Raw genomic sequence first — 25,723 nt, forward strand, 5'->3', positions numbered from 1 at the left:
CACGTTCATAAATACGGTGTGTAATGGTTGTGCCGGTTAAAATCGCAGGACGCCGGCGATGCCGGTGCTTTAGAGTCTCTTACAGAAGAGCTTCCGGTGCCGCGTGACGGCGCCGAGTGCCGTGCCGGCAGGACTGCGCCAGGCTGTGCCGGCGTCTCGCTGGTCGCTCCGGCTGATGCGCCGACCGCAGAGCCGGAGATCCCGGATGTTGCCGGCGGTTCTGGCCCAAGTCGTGTCGTCCAACGGACCCTCCACGGAGCAGCCTGGGAGGAAGGGGCTACCATTAGCTCCCCAGGGGCTCGCCCGCACCGTTGCCCGCGCCGTTGCCGTACCTGCCAGGCTGAGGAACTGGAGCCCCTGGCTCCGCTCTTCCAGGGCGGAGAGCAGCGTCCGCAGCCCCGCGGCGCCGATCCCGGGATTGGCTGAGAAATCCAGGGAAACCAGAGCCAGGCAAGCGGGGAGGCACCTATGGGTGGGGGGAGATGGTGAGGGAGTCCCCCCCTTGTCCCCGAGGGGGGTCTCCTTGTCCCCAAAGGTGTCCCCTGCGTCCCCGGGCCGTGCTCCCGTGCCGGAGCCGGCGCGGGGTCTCCGTCGGGAGGCGGAGGGTGAGGATCCTGACGCCGGCGCCGCCCTTCCTCCCCATCCGTCACCCCCCAAGGTCCCCAAGGTTCCCCTCGTCGTCCCCTCACCTGGCCACCTCCAGGACGTCACCGTCCCCCAGGCGGTTCCCGGAGAGCGTGAGGTGGCTCAGAGCGCAGCCCTCCTGCGGGAAGGGCACGCCGGTATTGGCACAACCCCGGGGAGCGCGGCGTCCCCCACCCCGCGTCCCCTCGGGGGCCGCTCTCACCTGCGCCAGGTACCTGCCGAGGGTCCCGGTGAGGGGCTGGGGTCCCGGCCCGGTGACGGAGCCCAGCTCCAGCCGGCCGAGGCTGCGGCACGGCAGGCTGCCGAGGAGCCGCTCCAGCCCCGCCGACCCCAGGGCGTTGCAGGACAGGACCAAAGTCTGCAGCCGCGCGGCTCCTAGGAGCAAACGCCGGCGCGGTTAGAGCTGCCCGGTGCCCGGCGCTGCCGGCGCGGTGCCGCGGCCGCTTACCCGCGAGGGTGAAGGCGTCGGTGAAGCCGCAGGCCTGCAGCCGCAGCGTGGTGAGCGCCGGGCAGGACTCCAGCAGCAGGGCCAGGGGCCGGCAGCCGGCGTCGCCCAGGGGGTTCAGGCTCAGGTCCAGCTCCTCCAGGCTCTGCCGGGACGGGCGAGGGGGGGACGAGGGGTTTGGGGGACAGACCCAAGGTTTGGGGGACAAAGGAGAGGTTTAGGGGACAAAGGAGAGGTTTAAGGGACAAAAGGGAGGTTTAGGGGACAGTTTAAGGGACAGTTTAAGGGATGAAGGAGAGGTTTAGGGGGCAGGCATGAGGTTTAGGGGACAAAAAAGAGGTTTAGGGGACAGGTTTAAGGAACAAACGAGAGGTTTAGGGGACAAAGGAGAGATTTGGGGACAGGTTTAAGGAATGAACAAGAGATTTAAAGGACAGGCATGAGGTTTAGGGGACAACGGAGAGGTTTGAGGACAGGTTTAAGGGACAAAGAAGAGGTTTAGGGCACAGCCACAAGGTTTAGAGGACAAAGAAGGGGTTTGGGGGACAAAGAAGGGGTTTGGGGGACAAAGAAGGGGTTTGGGGGACAAAGAAGGGGTTTGGGGACAGGTTAGGGGACGACGGAGAGGTTTGCGGGACGACGGAGAGGTTTGGGGGGAGCGGCTGGGCACCCCCCACCGCGACGCCCCGCTCAGCCGGGCAAAGCCAGCACCGGGGCTGCCGCTCCCCTGGGGCCGGGGCCGGGGTCCCGCTGCCGCGTCCCCCGGCCCTACCTGGAAGGTGCCGGGGTGCCGGGGCCGGAGCTGGCGCAGTCCCTGGGCGCCGAGGCGGTTCCCGGCCAGGTCGAGGAGGGTGAGGGCAGGCAGGGTGGCCAGCGTGGCCAGCAGGTCGGCGGCCGCGGCGTCGGGCAGCCCGCAGCCGCGCAGGCGGAGTTGCCGCAGCGGCGCCTGCAGCTTGAGGGCCCGCAGGAGCGGGGGGAGGTGGGGGGGGCGCAGGGCCAGGCCCCCCCCGACCCCCAGCCCCGGGCTCTGCTCCTGCAGCTCCGTCACCTTCAGCAGCAGCGGGTGAGGCTCTGCCGGGAGAGACGGTGTTGGTGGCCGTTGGTGGCCTTTGGTGGCCCTGGGGACCACCCGCCCCCCCCTCCCTAGGGGCTCTCCCCAGCCCTGGGGAGCCCCGGGCTGCCTTGGGGACCCCCTAGTCCCGGTGGTGGCCCCGCGCTGGCGGGGACACGCATTCCCCCGGCTCTGTCCCTCGGTGGGGACGGTCCCCAAGGGGACAGGGAGGGGACAGGGAGGGGACAGGGGTCCTTGCCCATAACTGGGGAGGGGACAAGGGGTCCCCCAGGCACAGGACTCCCCTGTCCCTCAGGGGGTCGGTCCCCAAGGGGGTGGCACAGGGGACAGGGAGGGGACAGGGAGGGGACAGGGAGGGGACAGGGAGGGGACAGGGGTCCTTGCCCATAACTGGGGAGGGGACAAAGGGTCCCCCAGGCACAGGACGTCCCTGTCCCTCAGGAGGATCGGTCCCCAAGGGGCTGGCGGAGGGGACAGGGAGGGGACAGGGGTCTTTGGCCACAGCTGGGGAGGGGACAAGGGGTCCCCCAGGCACAGGACTCCCCTGTCCCTGTCCCTCAGGGGGTCGGTCCCCAAGGGGCTGGCACAGGGGACGGGGAGGGGACGGGGGTCCTTACCCACCGCCAGGCTCTGGCACGCCCTGCGGTAGCGCTCGGCCAGGGGCGGCAGATCCCAGCACTGCACCTCCGCCAGCACCTGCAACGCCAGAACCGTCACCGACGGCACTGCCGCCTTCGCCGGCAGCCGCTGCCCGGCACGGGCCGGGGGTCCGGGCTCGGGGCTCACCTCCTCGTTGCTCTGCAGGACGTCCCCCACCGGGTCCTGGGGGGCCAGGAGGGCCCCCTCCTTCTTGAGGGTGAGCCGCGGCAGCAGCCCGCAGGTTTGGTAATACCGCTCGGCCGCTCGCTCCGCCAGCCAGCCCACGGCACGGCTCTCGCTGCCGCGACGGCGGCACCGGCGGGGTCACCGGTCAGCGCTGCCGCCCGGCACGGGGGTCTCGAAGGGGACGTGGTGGGTGGGGGTGGGGTGGGGGGTTGTCCCAAAGTGGGGGGACAAAGCTCTCACCTTTGGGGGACGGGGATGAGGAAGACGTTGTCCTGGACCCGGACCCGCACGCGGAGAGTGGGCAGCGGCGCGGGCAGCGGCGCGGGCAGGGGCGCGGGCAGGCAGGGGGGGCTCCCCTCCTCTTCAGCCTCGGCAGGGAGGGGGGTCCCGGCCGCCTCGGGGGTTCGGCGTTCCCGGGAGCGCCCCGCCGGAATCTTCTCCACCAGGCGGGTGAGCCGGCTCTGCACGCTCCGGCGACGCCGTGGCTGGTGCCGGGCCGGAGCGGGACCCCCGCCGTCGCTCTCCGGCCCTGTGCTGTCCCCCAAAGCGGTCACCGGTTCCTGGGGTTCCTGGCGTGGCCGCTTACGGCCCCCCCAAGACCCCCCCAGGTCGTCTTCCAGCCAGTCCTCCTCTTCCAGGTACTGCTCAGCCGGGATGAGAGCCGGCCGCGGCGCCGGTTGCCGGCACGCCGTCGTGGAGCTGCCGCCGAGAAGGGATTTGGCGCTGCCGAGGCCCCGGATGGCGGCTTCGTACTCGTCCGGCTCCAGCTCCGGCCCCGCTCCCTCGCGCCTGCCGAGCCCCGGCACCCGCTGCCGCTTCTTCACCGGCCTCAGCGGTGACATGTCACCGTCCTCCGGCTCCGCCGCCAGCGGGGAGCGCGGCTGCGGGGTTTGGCGCTCGCTCAGCTCGGCGTCGAACAGCGGCGAGTCCTGGCAGAGCTGCGGCGGGGCTGCGGGGGACGCGACACCGGCACCCTCAGCCCACCCCGGCGCCCCGCAAAAACGGCGGGGAACGGGGCGCCGGCGTTACCGCGTCCCACCTCGTCCCGCCGCCGCCGTCTCCTTGAGCAGGCGCTCGGCCGCCCGGCACCGCTGCCGCGTCTCCTGGTCCAGCTCCTTGCTGTAGGTGCTCACCCACTCCTCCAGTGTCCCCAGCGGCGTCAGGCCCTACGAGACGGGGCGGGGGGACACGGACACACACCAGTCATCGTCCCGTCCCCCCTCCCGCCGCGACCGGTCCCCGGTGTCCCCTCGCCGTCCCCCGCGCCTCACCCTGGCGTTCCTGGCCGTCACCGACGCTCCTCGCCGCACCAGCAGCTCGGCCACCTCGAAATGGCCGCAGCTGAGGGCGTCGTGCAGGGGGGTGATGCCCTCGCAGCCCGGCCCCCCGGGGTCGTCCAGCGCCGCTCCCCGATCCAGCAGCAGCCGGACGATCTCTGGGGGACAGGAGAGGGTGGCGGTGGGGGCGAGGGGGGGCTCTGCCCACTTTTGGGGGGGCTCTGCCCATTTTTTTGGGGGGGAGGGGCTCTGCCCGCCCCCCCCACTCACCCAGGTGCCCGTGGTTGCAGGCTTCGTGCAGTGGGGTCCAGCCGCAGTAATCGCGGGGGTTCAGGGGGTGCCCCTAGAAAAGAGGGGGGGACACACACACACACGGTCAGCGAGGGGCCGTGGGGACCCCCGTGCCCCCCCAAAACTGCCCGTGGGTGCCCCCTCCCCGGTGCCCTCGCCCACCTGCTTGAGGAAGAGCTGGACGCGGCGCAGGTCGCCCTCGATGCAGGCGCGGTGCAGGGGGGTCTCGCCCCGCTCGTTCCGGCGGTTCCACTGCCGGCACGGGGAAAAGAGGGGGGATGGTGGGGACCCCCCAGGGATGCACCCCAGCACCCGGGGGATCCCCCACCCCTCTTTGGGGGTGTCAGGGGAAGGGGGAGACCCCCCACCCCTCTTTGGGGGTGTCAAGAAGAAGGAGAAGACCCCCCCACCCCTTTTTGGGGGTGTCGGGGAGATGGAGGAGACCCTCCCACCCCTCTTTGGGGGCTGTCGGGGGAAGGGGGAGACCCCCCACCCCTTTTTGGGGGTGTCAGAGAGAAGGAGGAGACCCCCTCCCACCCTTCTTTGGGGGTGTCAGAGAGGAGACTCCTCCACCCCTTTTTGGGGGTGCCAGGGAGAAGGGGGGAGACCCCCCACCCCTCTTTGGGGGTGTCAGAGGAAAGGGGGGAGACCCCCCACCCCTCTTTGGGGGCTGTCGGGGGAAGGGGGAGACCCCCCACCCCTCTTTGGGGGGCTGTCGGGGGGACACCCGGCCTCTCACCTTGCTGATCCGCCGGCGCCCGGGCACGCTCTTGCTGTAGCCGTCGAGTTCATCTTCCTCTTCCTCTGGAAGAGACCCCCGCCCCATGAGTGAGGACCCCCTGTGAGCGAGGGGACCCCCCAGCCCCCCGAGCCCTCACCGCTCTCCGACAGCTCCAGCTCGCTCTCATCCTGAGCCTCGCTGCTCTCCGGTTCTTCCTCCTCCTCCTCCTCCTCCTCCTCGCCAGAGCCCCCCAGCCCCACCAGCCGGGCCGCGGTGCCGGCGGCAGCCTCGGCGTCGCCGTCCCGCAGCTGCAGCGAGCGGAGGTGCCGCAGGATCTGCCGCTGAGGAGGAAGAGGCAGAGAAAGAAGGAGGAAGACGAGGAAGGAGGAAGACGAGGAAGGAGGAAGACGAGGAAGGAGGAAGACGAGGAAGGAGGAAGACGAGGAAGGAGGAAGACGAGGAAGGAGGAAGACGAGGAAGGAGGAAGACGAGGAAGGAAGACAAAGGAAAAGAAGGAGGAAGACAAAGGAAAAGAAGGAGGAAGACAAAGGAAAAGAAGGAGGAAGACAAAGGAAAAGAAGGAGGAAGGAAAAGGAAAAGGAGGAGGAAGGAAAAGGAAAAGGAGGAGGAAGGAAAAGGAGGAGGAAGGAAAAGGAGGAGGAAGGAAAAGGAGGAGGAAGGAAAAGGAGGAGGAAGGAAAAGGAGGAGGAAGGAAAAGGAGGAGGAAGGAAAAGGAGGAGGAAGGAAAAGGAGGAGGAAGGAAAAGGAGGAGGAAGGAAAAGGAGGAGGAAGGAAAAGGAGGAGGAAGGAGGAAGGAAAAGGAGGACAAAGAGAAGGAGGAAGGTCAGTCCCCGGAGCGCAGAGGGGACACCAGGGGGACACCGGGGGGTCCCTGCCCCCCCTCACCTGCAGCCGGGGGTCTCCGGCCGCCTCCGCTCGCTCCAGCGCGGTTTGGAGGCAGGAGCGCAGCTCGGCGGGGGGCTCGCCCGCCTCCTCCATGGCCAGCGCCACGTTCAGCCACGTCTTCCCCTCCTGGGCACCGCCGGGAGTCAGCGCCCGGCCCTGGGGGGGTCCCACGCCGAGCCACGGACCCCCCCCGGGGGGCACCCCCAGCCCCGCACCCTCCCCAGGGGGCCAGGGCCACTCCACCCACGGGTCCCCAAATCCACCGGGCCCTCGTCGCCTCCCACCCCGACTGGGGCCAGCCTCGCTGAGGCCCCCCTCCACTTCCGAGGGACCCGGGGAGCCCCCCAGGGACCTGATGAGCCCCCCAGGGACCCCAGGACCCCCCCCAGGGACCCGGGGACTCCCTCAAGGACCCAATGAGCCCCCCGGGACTCCAGGAACCCCCCAGGGACCCGATGAGCCCCCAGGGAGCACCTCAGGGACCCCAGGAACCCCCAGGGACCCAGGAATTCCCTCAAGGACCCCAGGAGCACCCCCAGGGACCTGATGAGCCCCCAGGGACCCAGGGAGAACCTCAGGGACCCCAGGAACCCCCAGGGCCCCGATGAGCCCCCAGGGACCCAGGGACTCCCTCAAGAACCCAAGGAACCCCCCAGGGACACAGGGAACCCCCAGGAACCTGATGAGCCCCCAGTGACCCAAGGAACCCCCCCAGGACCTGATGAGCCCCCTTAGGGACCCCATGAACTCCCCAGTGACCCAAGGAACCCCCCAGGGAGCCGGGGATTCCCTCAAGGACCCCAAGAACCCCCCAGGGACCCAAGAATTCCCTCAAGGACCCCAGGAGCACCCCCAGGGACCCAGGAAGCACCTCAGGGGCCCCCGGAACCCCCAGGGACCCCGGGAACCCCCCAGGCCCCAGCTCACCTCCAGCGCGTTGCCCCGGTGCAGGGCCAGCTCCTGCCGGTAATGGTGGACGGCTCGCGCGTGGTCCTTCAGGTCCCCGAAGGTGGTGGCCAGCGAGACGTGGATGACGGCCAGCTCCCCCGGCGGCCTCCGCAGCGCCTGGGCGAAGCTCAGCTGCCCCGGGGACCCCCCGTCAGCGGGGACGACTCCCCGGGACCCCCCCCAAACCCCTCCCCGGCCCCGCTCACCTGCCTCTGGTAGTACTCCACGGCGCGGCCGTAGTCCCCGTGCTTGGAGAAGGTGTCCCCGAGCTGCTCGCAGAGGGCCAGGGCGGCCGGCGGGTCACCGGCCGCTGCCTCCTCCAGAGCCTCCTGCAGCCGCGTCACCTTGGTGGCTACGGGGGTGGCCATCAGGGCACGCCGGGGACCCCCGGGGCCACCCCAGCGGGGCTCAGCGTCCCCTCAAGCGTCACCCGGTGAGCTGTGCCTGTCCTCCCGGCCCTGTCTCCTCCTGGGGACATTTTCCCGCCCCTGGGGACATTTTCCCGCCCCTGGGGACGCCGTCACCGGCTCACCGTAGCGGAGGTTGGAGCGGATGAGGTCGCGCTGCCAGGGTTGCCGCGAGCCCAGCACGTAGGCTTGCTTCAGCGAGCGCTTGGCGGCCGCAAAGTCACCCAAACTCAACAGGACCTGGGCGACGGCGGGGGACGCCCGTCAGAAAAAGCCCCCAAACCCTGAGGGAGCGCGGGGAGGGGGTCCCGAGCCACCCCCCCCCCACCCTGCCAGCACCCACCTGGGCCGTGCTGCTGCAGCATTCGCTCTCCATCGCCTTCTCCTTCATCCTCCGGGCGCAATCGCGCGCCCGGGCCAGGCAGCGCAGGGCCCCCGAGTGCTCGCCCTCCCGCAGGTGGATGTTCCCCAGGTTGAAGTAAGCGCGGTAAAGATCTTCGTCGAGCCGTCCCTGCCTGTAAAACGGAACCGCCGCCGCTGCCGGATTTGCCCCCTAAACCCGCTGCCGGGCGGCTCCTGCCTGCTCTGCCCGTCCTTACTCGGAAAGGAAAATGCTTTTCTTGATGTAGTGGTCGCATTTGGCCGGTTCCTTCAGGCTGTCGTAAACCAAACCCAAATTAAGGTAGAGCCGCGTCCTCATCTCCGTCAGCTCCCGCTTCGGCACGGCTCCTGGTGAAAAAACGCCGGTTCTGGGAGCTGGCGAAGCTCCCCGGGGACCGAGGGACCTCGCCGGGGCCGGGACGTCCCTCGGAGGTCACCCGGCGCGGCTTCACCTTCCAGTTTCTCCTCCACGACGGCCAAACTGGTATGGAAAGCTCGTTCGGCCTCGCGCAGCGCCGGCACCGCGTCCCCCGGCGAGCGGCTGTCGGCGATGAACATATACGTCCGCCCGATGGTGGCCCAGGCTCGTTGTTGTTCCGTGTCATCCGAGAGCGACCGGGCCAGCTCCAGGTGCTGCCGTTGGTGCTGCGGAGACGGGGAGAAGAGTGAGGACCCCCCCCTGCCTCCCCCGGGTGCCCCCCCCAAGAATGAGAACCCCCACCTTCAGCGCCGCCTCGTAGCTCTCCAGCTCGGCCAGGCGCTCGCCGATCTTGCGGTGAGCCACGGCGCAGCCGATGCTGTCCCCGGCTCCCTCCAGCAACCGCAGCTCCTGCCGGTGCTCCTCCAGAGCCTCCTCGTAGCGTCCTGCCGGTGACCGAGGGGAGGCTTCCTACGTACCCTAAGGGAAGGCCAGGAGCCCCCCCCGATTGTGGGGGTGCAAAGCGGAGCCCAGCGGCGCCCCGGGGACGTACCATGGCTGGCCAAAATCTCCCCGAGCTGGTTACAAACCGCGGCCTCTTCCACCAGGCTCCCGCTGCGCTGGGCCTTCTCCTTCGCCTTCTGCAGCTCTGGGGGGTGCGGGGAGGGGGGGTCAGGCCGGGGACCCCCAAACCAGCCTGTGCCCACGCAGCCGGGGCCTGAGCCCGGTGTGTGTCCCCCCCTCACGGGTGGGGAAGCCCGAGGGACCCGGGGCGGGGTTGAGGAGCTCGGGAGGGGGGGAGACACACGGACAAGGGGGTAAAGGGGGCCCGGGGCGAGTGACACGGGGAGGGGGCGAGCACCGAGGGGAAAGGGGCGAGGGAAACCGGGGGCGGGGGGTGAGGGGGCGGAGGGGCCGCCTGGGGAGGCCCGGGGGAAGCCGGGACTGGGGGGGTTCGGGGGGTGCCGCGCCGAGGGGGCCCGGGGAAGGCTCCGGGGGCCCGGGGGGGGCCCGTGTAGGCCCCGACTCACGGCGGATCTCCCGCGCCCGCTCCGCGCTCATCCCCCGCCGCCGCCGCCGAACCCGCCGAAGGCCGCCCGCCCCGCCCCGCCCCCGCTATTGGCCGCCGCTCGGCCCCTCTGCGCCAATCCGCGCGGGGAAGGGAGGGAGGTGGGCGCTCCCATTGGTCGGCGCGCAGGAGTAGAACCCGCCCCTCCACAGCGGGGCGGGGACTAGCGCCTCAGGAGTGTCCCGCGCCCGGCCGCGGGGGATGCCGGGAGGCGTGGCGGGACTGCCGCGGGGGATGCCGGGAGGTGTGGCGGCCCCGCCGCGGGGGATGCCGGGAGGCGTGGCGGCCCCGACTCCGCTGGCGACTGTGCCCAGTGCTCCCAGTCACTGCCTACTGGGGCCCAGTAGCTCCCAGTGCGCCCCAGTACCCCCAGACCAGTGGCCACAGTGCTCCCAGTACACTCCAGTAGCCTCCAGTGCCTCCCAGTGCTCCCAGACCAGTGGCCACAGTGCTCCCAGTACACTCCAGTAGCCTCCCTTGCCTCCCAGTGCTCCCCAGTACCCCACAGCCTAGTGACCCCAGTGCTCCCAGTACACTCCAGTGCCTCCCAGTGCTCCCCAGTAGCCCCAATCCAGTGGCCACAGTGCTCCCAGTACACTCCAGTAATCTCATGTGGCTTCCAGTGCTCCCCAGTAACCCCCAGTCCACTCCAGTAGCCTCCAGTGCCTCCCAGTGCTCCCCAGTATCCCCCAGCACTCCCAATACACTCCAGTAGCCTCCAGTGACTCCCAACCCAGTGGCCCCAGTGCTCCCAGTACAATCCAGTAACCTCATGTGGCCTCCAGTGCTCCCCAGTAGCCCCAGCCCAGTGGTCTCAGTGCTCCCAGTACCCCCCAGTGGTTCCCCAGTGCTCCCAGTACACTCCAGTAGCCTCCAGTAGCCTCCCAGTACCCCAAATCCAGTGGCCCCAGTGCTCCCAGTACACTCCAGTAACCTCCAGTGCCTCCCAGTTCAGCCCAGTACCCCCAGTGCTCCCAGTACACTCCAGTAGCTCCCAGTGCACTCCATTACCTCACAGCCCAATGGCCCCAGTGGTCCCAGTACACTCCAGTAGCCGCCTCCAGTGCTCCCCAGTACCCCCCAGACCAGTGGCCCCAGTGCTCCCAGTACTTCCCAGTACAATCCAGTAGCCTCCAGTGCCTCCCAGTGCTCCCCAGTAGCCTCCAGTGCCTCGCAGTGGCCCCAATCCAGTGGCCCCAGTGCTCCCAGTACACTCCAGTAACCTCATGTGGCTCCCAGTGCTCCCCAGTACCCTCAGCCCAGTGGCCCCAGTGCTCCCAGTATAATCCAGTAGCCTCCAGTGTCTCCCCAGTATCCCCTGCCACGCTCAGGCCAGTGCCCCCCCCAGTACTCCCAGTGCCCCCCCATCCCAGCCCTGCCACCACGCAGCCCAGTGCTCCCAGTACCCCCAGTCTGACATCGCAGTTCAGCCCCACTGGTGCTCCCAGTACCCCCAGTGTGCCTCAGTGGCTCCCAGTATCCCCCGCCCAGTGCCTCCCAGTACCCCCTGCATACAGCCCCACAGCCCAGGGCTACCCAGTTTCTCCAGTTACCCTCCAAAACCCCCCAGTATCCCCAGTAACCCCCAGCCCAGTGATCCCAGTATCCCCCTTAGACCCAGACCAGTGCCTCCCAGTTTGCCCCTTTACACCCAGCACAGAGTCTCCCAGCATCCCCAGTAACCCCCAGACCACTGCCTCCCAGTAACCCCATACACCAAGCCCAGTGCTTCCCAGTTTCCCCAGTAACCCCCAGCCCAGTGCCTCCCAGTCTCCCCTTACACCCAGCCCAGTGCCTCCCAGTTTGCCCAGTAACTCCCAGCCCAGTGCCCCCAGTATCCCCAGTAATCCCCAGCCCAATGGCCCCAGTATCCCCCTTACACCCAGCCCAGTGCCTCCCAGTTTGCCCAGTAACTCCCAGCCCAGTGCCCCAGTAATCCCCAGCCCAGTGCTCCCAGTATCCCCCTTACACCCAGTCTAGAGTCTCCCAGTATCCCCAGTAATCCCCAGCCCAGTGTCCCCAGTATCCCCCTTACACCCAACCCAGTGCCTCCCAGTTTGCCCAGTAACTCCCAGCCCAGTGCCCCCAGTATCCCCAGTAACCCATAGCCCAGTGCTCCCAGTATCCCACATACACCCAGTCCAGAGTCTCCCAGTATCCCCAGTAATCCCCAGCCCGGTGGCCCCAGTAATCCCCAGTAATCCCCAGCCCAGTGCTTCCCAGTTTGCCCAGTAACTCCCAGCCCAGTGCCCCCAGTATCCCCAGTAATCCCCAGCCCAATGGCCCCAGTATCCCCCTTACACCCAGCCCAGTGCCCCCAGTATCCCCAGTAATCCCCAGCCCAGTGCCCCAAGTCTCCCCCTTACACCCAGCCCAGTGCCTCCCAGTTTGCCCAGTAACTCCCAGCCCAGTGCCCCCAGTAATCCCCAGCCCAGTGGCCCCAGTAATCCCCCTTACACCCAGCCCAGTGCCTCCCAGTATCCCCAGTAATTCCCAGCCCAGTGCCCCCAGTATCCCCCTTACACCCAGCCCAGTGCCTCCCAGTTTGCCCAGTAACTCCCAGCCCAGTGCTCCCAGTATCCCACATACACCCAGTCCAGAGTCTCCCAGTATCCCAGTAATCCCCAGCCCAGTGCCTCCCAGTTTGCCCAGTAACTCCCAGCCCAGTGCCCCCAGTATCCCCAGTAACCCCCAGCCCAGTGCCCCCAGTATCCCACATACACCCAGTCCAGAGTCTCCCAGTATCCCCAGTAACCCCCAGCGCAGTGCCCCCAGTATCCCCCTTACACCCAGCCCAGTGCCTCCCAGTTTGCCCAGTAACTCCCAGCCCAGTGCCCCCAGTATCCCCAGTAACCCCCAGCCCAGTGGCCCCAGTATCCCCCTTACACCCAGCCCAGTGCCTCCCAGTTTGCCCAGTAACTCCCAGCCCAGTGCCCACAGTATCCCCAGTAATCCCCAGCCCCGTGCCTCCCAGTTTGCCCAGTAACTCCCAGCCCAGTGCCCCCAGTATCCCCAGTAACCCCCAGCCCAGTGCCCCCAGTCTCCCCTTACACCCAGTCCAGAGTCTCCCAGTATCCCCAGTAATCCTCAGCCCAGTGCCTCCCAGTTTGCCCAGTAACTCCCAGCCCAGTGCCCTCAGTATCCCCAGTAACCCCCAGCCCAGTGCCCCCAGTCTCCCCCTTACACCCAGCCCAGTGCCTCCCAGTTTGCCCAGTAACTCCCAGCCCAGTGCCCCCAGTGTCCCCAGTAACCCCCAGCCCAGTGCCCCCAGTCTCCCCCTTACACCCAGCCCAGTGCCTCCCAGTTTGCCCAGTAACTCCCAGCCCAGTGCCCCCAGTCTCCCCCTTACACCCAGCCCAGTGCCTCCCAGTTTGCCCAGTAATTCCCAGCCCAGTGCCTCCCAGTATCCCCAGTAACCCCCAGCCCAGTGCTCCCAGTATCCCCCGTACACCCAGTCCAGAGTCTCCCAGTATCCCCAGTAATCCCCAGCCTAGTGCCTCCCAGTTTGCCCAGTAACTCCCAGCCCAGTGCCCCCAGTCTCCCCAGTAACTCCCAGCCCAGTGCCCCCAGTGCCCCCAGTTGCCCCCCCGCCCGTCACTGGTCACCGCCGGCCAGGGCAGCCCCTCCCCCCTTTAATTAATTACTTCAGTCCATTTAATTATTCCCGCCCCAAGATGGGTCCAGGCCACAGGAGGGGAGCGCGGCCGGGCGGAGCAGGGGCCCGCGGGGGCCAGAGGGGCCTCGACGGGGGTAAAAAAAATATAAACCCCTCAGATTTGGTAAAAAAGCAGCCTCAAATTTTGGTAAAAAAAACCCCAAATGCCTCAAATTTTGGTAAAAAAAACCCAACAACAAAAAACCCCCAAAAACCAAAATACAAAACGCCTCGAACTCTGGTGAAAAACAAAAAAGCCTCAAACCTCAAATGTGGGTTAAAAATGCACCCACAATTCAAATTTTTGTTAAAAAACCCCCAAACGCCTCAAATTTTGGTAAAAAAAACCCCCAAACGCCTCAAATTTTGGTTAAAAAAACCCCAAACCGCCTCAAATTTTGGTAAAAAAACCCCCAAAACACAAAACGCCTCAAACTTTGGTAAAAAAAAAAAACCTCAAACCTCAAATGTGGGTTAAAAATGCACCCACAATTCAAATTTTGGTTAAAAAACCCCAAAACGCCTCAAATTTTTGTTAAAAAACCCCAAAACGCCTCAAATTTTGGTAAAAAAAACCCCAAACACCTCAAATTTTGGTAAAAAAAAAAACAAAACCAAAACACAAAACACCTCGAACTTTGGTAAAAAAAAAAGCCTCAAACCTCAAATTTGGGTTAAAAATGCACCCACAATTCAAATTTTGGTAAAAAAACCCCAAAACGCCTCAAATTTTGGTAAAAAAAAACCCCAAACGCCTCAAATTTTGATAAAAAAACCCCCAAACGCCTCAAATTTTGATAAAAAAAACCCAAAACCAAAACACAAAACACCTCGAACTTTGGTAAAAAAAAAAGCCTCAAACCTCAAATTTGGGTTAAAAATGCACCCACAATTCAAATTTTGGTAAAAAAAACCCCAAACGCCTCAAATTTTGGTAAAAAAACCAAAACCAAAACACAAAACGCCTCGAACTTTGGTAAAAAAAAAAGCCTCAAACCTCAAATGTGGGTTAAAAATGCACGCACAATTCAAATTTTGGTAAAAAAACCCCAAACGCCTCAAATTTTTGGTAAAAAACCCCCCAAAACGCCTCAAATTTTGGTAAAAAAACCCCAAACGCCTCAAATTTTGGTAAAAAAACCAAAACAAAACACAAAATGCCTCGAACTTTGGTAAAAAAAAACCCCTAAAACCTCAAATGTGGGTTAAAAATGCACCCACAATTCAAATTTTGGTAAAAAACCAACACCCCCAAACCTCTCAAATTTTGGTACCCCCCCCCCCACACACACTCAAAGTTTGGTAAAAAACCCCAAGCAACACACACCAGTCAAATTTGGGTTAAAAATCCCCCAAACCTCAAATTTTGGTTAAAACCCCCCTCACATTTTGGTAAAAAAACCCTCACAAACCTAAAATTTTTGTAAAAAAAGCCACAAACCTCAAATTTTCATAAAATGAAACCCCAAACCTCTCGAATTTTGGTAAACAACAACTCAAATTTTGGTAAAAACCCCAAACCTCAGATTTTGGTTTAAAAAACCCCTCCAAACCCCTGAAATTTTGGTAAAAAATCCCCCAAACCTCTCAAATTTTGGTAAAAAAAATCCCCCAAATGGCTCAAGTTTTGGTTAGAAAACCACAAACCCCTCAAGTTTTGTTTAGAAAAACCCCTGAAACCCTCAAATTTTGGTAAAAAAAAAAACAAACTTAAAGCCCTCAAATTTCGGTAAAAAAAATCCCCCCAAGCCCCTCAAATTTTGGTACAACAAAAAAACACCCCAAACCCCTCAAATTTTGGTAAAAAAATCCCCAAACCCCCTCAAATTTGGGTAAAACGAACCCCCAAACCCCTCAAACTTTGGTTAAAAATCCCCCAAGCCCCTCAAACTTTGGTTAGAAAACCAAAAACCCCTCAAATTTTGGTTAAAAAAAAAACAGAACCCCTCAGATTTTGGTAAAAAAACCCCCAAGCCCCTCAAATACTGGCAAAAAAACCCCAACCCCCTCAAATTTTGGTAGAAAAACCCCAATCCCCTCAAATTTTGGTTAGAAAACTACAAACCCCTCATTTTGGTTAAAAAAAAAAAAATGAACCCCATAAGTTTCGGTAAAAAAATCCCCCAACTCCCTCAAATTTTGGTAAAAAAACCCACAACTCCCTCAAATTTTGGTAAATAGAACCCCCGAGCCCCTCAAGTTTTGGTACAACAAAAAAACCCCAAATCCCTCAAATTTTGGTAAGAAATCCCTCAAACCTCTCAAATTCTGGTAAAAAAATTTCCCCCAAATGGCTCAAATTTTGGTTAGAAAACCACAAACCCCGCAAATTTTGGTAAAAAAAACAACCCCAAGCCCCTCAAATTTTGGTACAACAAGAAAACCCCCAAATCCCTCAAATTTTGGTAAAAAATCCCCAAACCCCCTCAAATTTTGGTTAGAAAACTACAAACCCCTCATTTTGGTTTAAAAAACCCCTGAACCCCTCAAATTTTGGTAAAAAATCCCCCAGCCCCTCAAATTTTGGGAAAAAAACCCCCAAACTCCTCAAATATTGGTAAAAAATGCCCCAGTCCCTCAAATTTTGGGAAAAAAAACCCCAAACCCCTCAAATTTGGGGAAAAAACCGCACCACCACCCCCTCAAATTTTGGGAAAAAAACCCCACAACCCCCTCAAATTTTGGTGAAAAGAACCCCTGAGCCCCTCAAGTTTTCGTAAGAAAAACCCTGAGCCCCTCAAGTTTTGGTAAGAAAATCCCCGAACGCCTCAAGTTTTGGTAAAATTAAAAAAAAACAAACCCCTCAAGTTTTGGTAAAAAAAAACCTGAACCCCTCAAGTTTTGGTAAGAAAAACAGTGAACGCCTCAAGTTTTGGTAAGAAAAACTCCCAAATCCCTCAAGTTTTGGTTAAAAAACTCCCGAGCCCCTCAAATTTTGGTAAAATAACCCCCGAGCCTCTCAAATTTTGTTAAGAAAAACCCCGAACCCCTCAAGTTTTGGTAAGAAAAAAACCCAAACCCCTCAAATTTTCGTAAGAAAAACCCCCGAGCCCCTCAAATTTTGGTAAGAAAAACCCCCGAGCCCCTCAAATTTTGGTAAAAAAACCCCCGAGCCCCTCAAATTTTGGTAAAAAAACCCCCGAGCCCCTCAAATTTTGGTAAAGAAAAACCCCAAACCCCTCAAGTTTTGGTAAGAAAAAAACCCAAACCCCTCAAATTTTCGTAAGAAAAACCCCAAACACCTCAAATTTTGGTAAAAACCCCAAGCCCCTCAAATTTTGGTAAAAAAAGCCCCGAGCCCCTCAAATTTTGGTAAAAAACCCCCCGAGCCCCTCAAATTTTGGTAAGAAAAACCCCCGAGCCCCTCAAATTTTGGTAAAGAAAAACCCCCCGAACCCCTCAAATTTTGGTAAAAAAAAAACCCGAGCTCCTCAAATTTTGGTAAAAAAACCCCGAGCCCCTCAAATTTTGGTAAGAAAAACCCCAAACCCCTCAAATTTTGGTAAAAAAAACCCCGAGCTCCTCAAATTTTGGTTAAAAAAACCCCCGAGCTCCTCAAATTTTGGTAAAAAACCCCGAGCCCCTCAAATTTTGGTAAAAAAACCCCGAGCCCCTCCAGTTTTGGTAAAATAAACCCCGAGCCCCTCCAGTTTTGGTAAAATAAACCCCGAGCCCCTCCAGTTTTGGTAAGAGGACACCCAAACCCCTCAAATTTTGGTAAGAAAAATCCCCGAGCCCCTCAAATTTTGGTAAGAAAAACCCCGAGCTCCTCAAATTTTGGTTAAAAAAACCCCGAACCCCTCAAATTTTGGTAAGAAAACCCCGAGCCCCTCAAATTTTGGTAAAAAAACCCCGAGCTCCTCAAATTTTGGTTAAAAAAACCCCCGAACCCCTCAAATTTTGGTTAAAAAACCCCGAGCCCCTCAAATTTTGGTAAAAAAAACCCCGAGCTCCTCAAATTTTGGTTAAAAAAAACCCCGAGCTCCTCAAATTTTGGTAAGAAAAACCCCCGAGCTCCTCAAATTTTGGTTAAAAAAACCCCCGAGCCCCTCAAATTTTGGTAAAAAAACCCCGAGCCCCTCCAGTTTTGGTAACCCCCCCACCCCCTGAAATTCTGGCAGCAGCCCGGGCAGAGGGCGGGCTCACCCGGGGAGCCGGCGCGGGGCCGGTTGGATGCAAAACCGGCGCCGAGGTGCAAAAACCCCCCAAAGAATTTGGAAAATTCCCCTTTTCCTTTATTCTAAGAGTAAAACAGCCGGCGCACCCGCTGTACAGAAGGCTCCCCAAAATCACACCCCCTCCCCGTACCCCAAACCCCCGCCCACCCCGGTGCCGCCGGCGAGGAGCCCCCACCGCCCATCACCACGCCGCGGCGGAGGCATGCAGCTCGAGCTCGATATTCGTCGGTGCGGGGGTCGGTCGGTCGTGGGGGGGGGGGGGGTTGTTGTTGGTTTTTTGGTTGTTTTTTTTTTTGCTTTAAAACAGGTTTCGGCGCAACGCCGGCGGCGAGGGTCCGACGGGGGAGATGAGGCGGGGGGGCGGGGGGGTGAGGATTTTTTTTTTTTTTTTTTTCTTCTCTCCTCCCCTCCCCGGAGTCTTATTTTTGGATTTGAAATATAAAAAGCCGCAGGTTGATGTTTTTGGCCGCCAGGAGTTTGTTACACTCCACCGAATCGACGATGGGCAGCGCCATGTAATCCGTCTCGTTGTTCTCGTTGCTGAAGACGAAGTGGTAGATGACGGGGTGGATCTTGACGTCGTCGTAGGGCCCCTCCAGCAGGAGGAAGGAGCACTCCATGGGGGAATTGATTTTGCTTTTCAGGATCAGTTGGAAGGAGAGGGTACGTTTGCAGGAGAGGTTGGGGTTCCGCTCCGAGTCGTTCACCCGCGCCTTCAGCACCCAGGTTTGGTTGAGGACGGTCAGGCGCGGCGTCTCGTAGTACAGCCGGGTGATGAAGTCGTCGGTGCGGTAAGGGCGGAACTGGACCTCTGGAAAAAAAAAAACAACAACGCAAACGAAAACAAAAGAAACACACAAAAAACACACACGCAAAAAAAAAAATAATAAAAAAAAAAATGGGGATATCGGGATCGGGCAGGAACCGCCCCGCATCGCCATCCTTCGGTGCCGCCGACCGGTGGCTCCTCCTCGCCGCCGTCTCCGCTCAACCCAGCGCCGGAAGCGAAACCGCGACCCGATATCCGCAATTAAACCTAACGAGCCGGCGCGGGACGCGACCCGCCTACGGCCGTTCGGCACCAGGAGACGGCGACGAGAGGGGCAGCTCCCGGCCACCAAAAGGCTTTACCGGCATCCGACAGCGTGCCGGCAACCACAACCGGCTGCCGAAAGGTTTTCCCAGCATCCGACGGCGCAGCAGGACAGACAGACAGGATACGGTTCGGGTGGCAAGGCGTAATTTATTGGGGTTAGGCGTACAAACCGGCGAGCGAGGCAGCGCGGTAAAGCGTCACCGCGGGGCACAGACACCAGTGACACGGCCCGGAGGCTCCCGGCACCAAAACGCTGCCGGCTCGGCGCTGGTGAAGGCACCGGCGTGGGGGTTTAGGGAGGAGCTGGGCGCTCACGGTGTCGGCGCTTCCAGGAGAGAGAGCGAGTCTCTGCCCGCGCCGAGGGGAAAACCCTTCCCCCTCCAGCCCCAATCCGGCGTTTCCCTCTCCGGTGAACTCGCCTCCCGGCGTTGGAAGTAAAAACCGGTCTTAGGCGGCGGTTCTAGCCCCGGTTTTAATACCGGCGTACCAAGCAAAGATCCAGCTTACCTGCTTCCGCGGCTTTTCAAACCCGTTATCGCCCGAGTCCCGCTCTGCAAACGCAACCGCCGCGGCACCGGCAGCTTTCCGGCAGGCGGGGAGAGGGGTTCGGTAAAACCCCTCGGTAAAGCAAGAACGGCGAGGGGAGGGTGACGCGTCACCGGTGCTTCTCCGGAACTCGATAAACCATGACGGGGAACGGCATTTACCGTTTTGGTTTCAAAACTCTCCCTTGGCTCGCGGTCGAGGACGGCGGCTCGAGCCGAAACGCCACCGCGCGCTCGGCAAAACCCTTTGCCGCTACCGACTCGGATCGCCGCGCGAGAGAAAAGCGGGTTTCGGCAGCGCGGAAACGGCGTCGGCGCCCGAGGAGACGCAGCAGAAGGGCCCGGGGAAGCCGCCACTGCGAGCCGTTACCTGTGTAGCCGATCTTCTCGAAGCTGAGCAGGCTGAAGATGCTGTTATAAAGCTGCATTTCTTTTTTCCGTGTTTGGTCCATTTCGTCTAAAATCTCCATCAGCTCGTTGCCGGTTTTGGTGGGGTGGGTGCATTCGGCTTCGTGCACCGTCAGCTCGTGGTAAGGACCCTGCCACGGGCACCCGATCCGCTTGTATTTGCACTGGGTCACCCTGGGCGAGGCGGAGGGGGGAAGAAAATAATGGTGAATATTGCGTGAATATTCCCCGGATCGGGATAACAGGCGCAAAACCAGGCGGATCCGGCTGTGCCGGCACCGGGAAGGGCGGCGAGGTGCAGAGACCTGCCACCGCCCGCCTCGTCCGGGTGAATTCGGAGCCGGCAGCCCCGGGTGAGACGGGAGCAAGACCGGTAAATCTGGGAGAGCCGTTTTCACACCCGGTGGAAAACCAGCAGGACACCGGCAGCTGCCGACCGGGCACGGCGGCACAAGCACGCCGGCAAGGAGGGAGGGAGGGGGGGCTCTGCCGCACGCCGAAGCGGCGCCGCGTCCTCCCCTCAAACCGTCATCCCCCAAGGGAGGTGGGACCCAGCCGGTGTTTTGGGGCCGGACCACCCCGTGCCGGGGGCTGGAGGGGGCACAGGGCACCGCCGAGCCCCGACGGCTTCACCGGAGCCGGCTCCGGCAGCGTGGGCACGCTGGAGAAACCCTCCTGCCCACGGCACCCCGACTGCGGGGGCTCACCGCTGTGCGAGCCCCGGCTTCACCGCGACACCCCTCTCCGGGCAGCGAGGTTTCCCAAACCCCGCGTGTCTCTGTGCCGGGCCGGCGGAGCACCACGAGCCACGCCGGCAAAGCCGGCACCCCGCCGAAGGGAAGGGAAGCTCTTTACCTGTCCTGGCACTCCTCTTTCTGGTGCCGCTCCAGGAGGGATCGGGGGAACTGCTGCATGCAGAAGCCGCACTCGGAGGGCAGCTCGCTGACGGCTTTTTCCACGGCCAGGTTTCGGCAGCACAGGCTCTTACTGATCTCGCACCGGCAATTCGGGCAAGTGGCCTGTTCCTCCTTCAGCCGAGCGTCTGCCAGGAGGTGGATGAAGCAGCCGGCGCACATCAGGTGGCCGTTGGTGCACTGCGGGAGAGGGAAATAAAGCATCAGACTCTTGCCGGATCCGGCGCGGGGGAAACAAGAGTCGGGCGAAAGGCAAACGAAGTGAATTCGGACTCATCGGCGCCGGAGAAAGGCGCTTTGGCTTTCCCGCTCCTCCCAAAAAACCACGGGACTCGGGATAACCAAAAAACAGCCGGGGAGAGGGGAACGGAGCCCTCCCGCCGCAGGGAACTACACCAAAACGGGGGAGGAAAAAGCTTCCCCCCGCTCCCTGTGTCCCCCAGCTCCGTGGGATCCCGAAGGCCGGAACGTTCCCCGGCTGCCAGGTTAGCACCGCCGGCTTTGGAGGAGTCGAGACCCCCCCGCTCCGGTTAAACCAGCGGGATCGGCACAAAGCCCCCGAGAGAGAGGGGAAAAGACCCCTCCGGCGCAGCCGAACCCACCGGCAAAGCGACGGCAACCGGCTCCGAGGGCTCGGATCGCCGGGATGGGCCTGGGGTCTCCGAGTCCGACTCGGCACCCGTGTGCCGGGGATGAGCTCCGGAGCCAAACACGGCATCCCGCTTCCCGAGGGAGAGCGCGGCCGGGCTGCCGGGCTTCAACAGGGTGATCGAAATAACCCAATAAACGGCTTTTATTCCAAGTTATTCACATTTTGATACGGGGCGGCAAGAGAGGATCCGCGTGCCGGCTGCACCCCGGATTGCCGGAATCACCCTCTCCTTCCAGCACGCAGAGGCGCTCACTCGGAATTCTCTCTGTGCATCAAAATAAAACCCCTAAATCTCTGTTTTTCGGGCAAAAAAAAAATCAGTTTAAGATGCGTTTACGCCGGCTGCCGAGCCGTGCCAGGTGAAACACGGGACCGAGACGCTTCGTGGCAGCCCCTGTCCAAAGCGAGCGGCACCGGAGCGATCCCAATCCGGTCTCCTCCATCCGCCCCGAAAACCAGAGGGAAAGAGCAGAGAGCCAGCGCCGGATTTCCGGAGTTTGCCGAAGGCGATGGGCCGGTGATGGGGGGGGGAGAAGCCGTCTTCATGGCTGCGGGTGCCGGGGCAAAGGCATCGCCTGTAGAACGCCCGGCGGAGCGGGCGAAGGTACCACCGAATCCGTCGGGAGCTGCCGGAGCTGCTCAGGAGGCAGATGGCATCCGGGCCGGACGCGTCCTCCCTCATCTCCGGCGACGGCAGGGATCGTTCAAGGGACACGCGGCTGCTCCCAAGGGACGGGAAAGCTCCCGCCGGCGGCTTCGGGCTCCCGCGGTGAAAATCCTTCCCTCGAATCCGGCGGGAGGGCTGCAACGCCGTCACCTCCAGGACAAACTCCGTGACCAGCGAGGGCAGAGCCGGCAGCTTCCCGGCCCGGCCGGGCCACCGCAGCGGGGTCCAGCCTGTCGCAGGGGCTCACCCCCCAAATTCCAGCGAGATTCCTGCCGGCGGGATGGCCGGGAGCTCGGTAAACATCTCCCCAGGAGCGCCGGGAAAAGCTTTAATCCTCCGCTGGGATGGGAAAGGCCTGACCCTGCTGCCGGGATTAGCGCCGATCTGCTTACCCAGGACATCCATTGTTCTGCCTCCAAAAGGTTTCGGATTTTCCCTCCTGCCGGGCCCGGAGCGCGGCAGCCGGGCGTTAAACCGTCCCCGCCGCGATGCTGCCGAAGCACGGTTACCAGATGAGGGTCCCGGCTCCGAAATACCCGCGATGGCTTCGGGATGAGCGCAGGCGCGCGTCCGACTCAAAATCCCTCACGGTTTAGGCTCGGCACGGTCCCGGTGAGCCGCCGGCTTTCCCCCGCGGGGCCTCGCCGCTGCCGTGCTAAAAATACCGGCAAGCCAGCCAAAACAAGAGGCGAAAGCCGGCTGAGCGCTCCCACAACCGCGGCGGTGACGGCGGCTCCTCCGCGGCGCGAGCGTGTAATTACAGCCGCTCGTTAGCGCTTCGGCCCTGACGAACCCACCCGACGGTGGGAAGGCGCCGGCACGGCCACGCCACCGGCCGACACCGCGGTCGCTCCCGGTTTTAATTACATCCCTCGTCATAAATAATTAAACAGGGGGACGAGTGACCGCAGGAGCGAGGAGGAAGAGGAGGCCGTGACGAAGGACGCAGCCCCCCCTGCCCAGCACGCGGAGCCGGTTTGGCAAGCGTTGGCACCGGATCAGCGGGGATCTCTCACCGGGCGTGGCTCCGGCGAGGTTTTAATGCTTTTAATCGTCACCGCCGAGGGGATCCCCCCCTCGCCGAGCCAGTGGCCGTCGTACAGCACCCCCCTCCCCAAAATGAACCCCCCAAACGAGGTGGGGGGAGCGTGCGTCCCCCCCCCCGGCTCTGCCGCCACCGTCACCGGCCGCGCCGATGCCGGATATTCTTAGTATGTGACCAGCAAAGTGTAAGATCACCGAGGGGATGACCTTTGCGTCCAGGCTCTGTCGCCACCGCAACCGACTGCCAACCGGCACGCCGGCGGTCAAGCACCCAGCGGCCGTGCTGGCGGCTCTGCCGTCACCGTGGGGCTGCCGGCGGGTCCGCGTGCCGCGAAATGGATGCTGGCCGGAGGGAAACATGCCGGCACCTTTACGTAACCGCCGGCTCCGCTCGGGTGAGCGCCGGCGATGCCCGTCCCGCTCCCGGCCTGGGCAGGGGAACCCCCCGGTGTGGCACAAACTGGGATAAAGGGGGGGGGGGGGGGACGACACTGAACCCAGCCCCCCCTCGGGGTGAGTGGGGAGGGGCTATGGGGTGGGGAGGGCGAGCGGTGGGTGCTGAGGTTCCTGGGGGAGGTCAGGATGCTGGGGGGGGGGTAAGGGGGTCCGGAGGCCCTCAGGGGTGGGTGCCTGGGGGACCCTGGGGTCCCTAAAGGGGAGGGGACCCTAAAGCTCCCAAGCAGGGTGGGGGAGAGCACCTGAACCCCTCGTGAATGGCGGTGGGGGGTGGCAGGGGGAGCCCCCGCAGGGTGGGTGCCCACGGGGACTGGGGAGGGGCAGTCCCCGAGGCCACGGGGTGACAGGGACTGGTGGGGGTCCCCTGGTTGGGGGGAGAGGGGGGTCAGTGCCCCGGCAGGGGTCCCCCTGGTTTGGGGACGGGGGACAGGGGTCCAGTGCCCCCACAGGGCTGAGGGTGACGGGGGCTGGGGGGGACACAAATGTGGGTGCAGGGCCCTGAGGGGGGGATCTGGGAGAGAAGGGGGTGGGGGGTCACACAGGGGGGCCCTGATGGGTGCCAGTGGCGGCGGGGGGGGGAGGTGTCGGTGCCCGGTGTAGGGGACACAGAGGCCCCGGGGGGCTGTGGTTGATTGGGGGGGGCACGGGGACAGGGACACAAGAGGGTGCGGGGGGTGTCGGTGACAGCGGGAGGGGGACACGGAGCCCTGGGGGGGGGGGACACGACACACGACACAAGGAGGCCCCGGGGGGTGTCACTGACTGGGGGACACACACGGAGAGAGGGATGGGGACGACAAGGAGGGTGCCGGTGGCCACTGAGGGGACAGGGAGGCCCCGAGGGGGGAGGTCGGTGGCCACCGGGGAGGCCCCGGGGCCCGGCCGTACCTGGTAGACCGAGGCCTTGGGCAGGTCGAGGCAGACGGTGCAGCACAGCACGGAGTAGAGCCGCTCCTCCAGCTTCACGCTGCCCGCCGCCCCCTCGGGCCCAGCCGCCCCCGTTCCCGCCGCCCTCAATCGTTTCTTGGGCGGCGCGTCGGGATCGGCGCCCGCCTCACCGTGAGGCCGGGCCCCACCGAGCAGCGAACCCGCCTCCTCGGCACCGCCCGCCTCGCCCGGGCCGCCCGCCGCCGCCGCGGGGCCGGGGAGGGCCGCGGAGGGGGCGGAGGGAGCGGCCGGGCCCCCGCCGGCCTCACGATCCTCCGCCCCGGACATCATCGCCGCCGCCGCCGCCTCACCCCGCCACCGCCGCCGCCGCCATCTTGGCCGCCCCCCCCCCAACCCCGCCCTCCCGGCCCGTCAGGGCCACCGCCAATCACCGCCCGCGGAAGGCGGTGCCGCCGCACGGGCGGCCAATGAGAAGGCGACGCCGACGCCGGCGCCACGCCCCCCCCGCGCCCCCGCCGGGCCCGGAGTCGCAAACTTCAACGCCATCCCCCCCCTCCCCCCGCGAGGGCGGGGAGGGGCGGGGCCCGGCGCGGCGTCAAACGGCAGCGGGCCAATGGGCGAGGGGGGGCGCCAGAGGGGGCGGGGCCTGGCCGAGGGGGCGGGGCGTGTGGGCGGAGCCCCCGGGGGGTGGGGGGAGCCCCCCAGCGCCGCCAGTGCGGACCAGTAGGGACCAGTGCGGGCCAGTGCGGGCCAGTACAGACCAGTGCGGGCCAGTACGGACCAGTGGGGACCAGTGCGGGCCAGTGGGGACCAGTGCGGGCCAGTGCAGGCTGGTACGGACCAGTGCGGGCCAGTACAGACCAGTGCGGGCAAATACAGACCAGTGCGGGCCAGTGCGGACCAGTGGGGACCAGTGCGGGCCAGTGCGGACCAGTGCGGGCCAGTACGGACCAGTGGGGACCAGTGCGGACCAGTGGGGACCAGTGCGGGCCAGTGCGGACCAGTGCGGGTCAGTACAGACCAGTAGAGACCAGTGCGGACCAGTAGGGACCAGTGCGGGCCAGTGCGGACCAGTACAGACGAGTGTGAACCAGTACAGACCAGTACGGACCAGTGTGGACCAGTGCGGACCAATGTGGGCCAGTGCAGACCAGTGCAGGCCAGTACGGACCAGTGGGGACCAGTGCGGACCAGTGGGGACCAGTGCAGGACAGTGTGGGCCAGTACGGACCAGTGGGGACCAGTGCGGACCAGTGGGGACCAGTGCAGGACAGTGTGGGCCAGTACGGACCAGTGGGGACCAGTGCGGGCCAGTGTGGCCGAGTACGGACCAGTGCGGAACAATGCGGGCCAGTGCGGCCCAGTACGGACCAGTGTGGACCAATGCGGGCCAGTGCGGACCAGTGGGGACCAGTGTGGACCATTGCGGGCCAGTGTGGCCCAGTATGGACCACTGCGGACCAATGCAGGCCAGTGCGGACCAGTGCAGGCCAGCGCGGGCCAGTACGGACCAGTGGGGACCAGTGCGGGCCAGTACAGACCAGTACGGACCAGTGGGGACCAGTGCAGACCAGTGCGGGACAGTGTGGGCCAGTACGGACCAGTGCGGGCCATTGTGGCCCAGTACGGACCAGTGCGGGCCAGTACGGACCAGTATAGACCAGTGCGGGCCAATACAGACCAGTGTGGACCAGTGCGGGCCAGTGCGGGTCAGTACAGACCAGTGCGGGCCAGTGCAGACCAGTGCAGGCCAGTACGGACCAGTGGGGACCAGTGCGGGACAGTGTGGGCCAGTACGGACCAGTGGGGACCAGT

General features: G+C 63.1%; 2 protein-coding genes across 4 annotated transcripts; both read right to left on the minus strand.

The window, feature by feature from the left end:
- Window positions 1-4: 4 nt before the first annotated feature.
- On the minus strand, window positions 5-9,422 carry TONSL (tonsoku like, DNA repair protein). 3 transcript variants are annotated; one of them, XM_072851756.1, is made up of 25 exons: window positions 9,368-9,422; window positions 8,890-8,985; window positions 8,640-8,782; window positions 8,371-8,563; window positions 8,137-8,266; window positions 7,881-8,052; window positions 7,663-7,777; window positions 7,337-7,482; window positions 7,110-7,262; window positions 6,183-6,308; window positions 5,434-5,617; window positions 5,295-5,359; window positions 4,718-4,807; window positions 4,535-4,607; window positions 4,259-4,422; window positions 4,027-4,153; window positions 3,228-3,936; window positions 2,949-3,099; window positions 2,780-2,858; window positions 1,863-2,161; window positions 1,094-1,235; window positions 848-1,020; window positions 690-763; window positions 333-466; window positions 5-263 (listed from the first exon to the last, which is right to left on the minus strand). In XM_072851756.1, the coding sequence occupies exons 1-25, from the start codon at window positions 9,396-9,398 to the stop codon at window positions 70-72; spliced, it is 3,963 nt and encodes a 1,320-aa protein (XP_072707857.1). In that variant the 5' UTR covers window positions 9,399-9,422; the 3' UTR covers window positions 5-69. The 3 variants fall into 3 exon arrangements, with proteins under 3 accessions (XP_072707857.1, XP_072707858.1, XP_072707859.1); XM_072851757.1 differs by lacking the exon at window positions 690-763; XM_072851758.1 differs by lacking the exons at window positions 690-763; window positions 848-1,020.
- A 7,951-nt stretch (window positions 9,423-17,373) lies between these two features.
- ZFTRAF1 (zinc finger TRAF-type containing 1) lies at window positions 17,374-24,282 on the minus strand. The gene is made up of 4 exons (XM_072851763.1): window positions 23,909-24,282; window positions 20,143-20,381; window positions 19,250-19,461; window positions 17,374-18,049 (listed from the first exon to the last, which is right to left on the minus strand). The coding sequence occupies exons 1-4, from the start codon at window positions 24,236-24,238 to the stop codon at window positions 17,658-17,660; spliced, it is 1,173 nt and encodes a 390-aa protein (XP_072707864.1). The 5' UTR covers window positions 24,239-24,282; the 3' UTR covers window positions 17,374-17,657.
- Window positions 24,283-25,723: the final 1,441 nt, after the last annotated feature.

This window comes from Ciconia boyciana, chromosome 2, assembly GCF_034638445.1.
Source record: "Ciconia boyciana chromosome 2, ASM3463844v1, whole genome shotgun sequence".
NCBI lineage: Eukaryota > Metazoa > Chordata > Aves > Ciconiiformes > Ciconiidae > Ciconia > Ciconia boyciana.

Coding starts and splice junctions, on each gene's coding strand:
- ZFTRAF1 (XM_072851763.1), bottom strand. CDS start 24,238: ATGATGTCCGGGGCGGAGGATCGTGAGGCCGGCGGGGGCCCGGCCGCT. Junction 19,462..20,142: donor AAAGAGGAGTGCCAGGACAG/GTAAAGAGCTTC, acceptor CGCCTCGCCCAG/GGTGACCCAGTGCAAATACA. Junction 18,050..19,249: donor CGAGAAGATCGGCTACACAG/GTAACGGCTCGC, acceptor TTTTTTTTCCAG/AGGTCCAGTTCCGCCCTTAC.
- TONSL (XM_072851756.1), bottom strand. CDS start 9,398: ATGAGCGCGGAGCGGGCGCGGGAGATCCGCC. Junction 8,053..8,136: donor AAAAGCATTTTCCTTTCCGA/GTAAGGACGGGC, acceptor TCCGTTTTACAG/GCAGGGACGGCTCGACGAAG. Junction 467..689: donor GACGTCCTGGAGGTGGCCAG/GTGAGGGGACGA, acceptor CCCCACCCATAG/GTGCCTCCCCGCTTGCCTGG.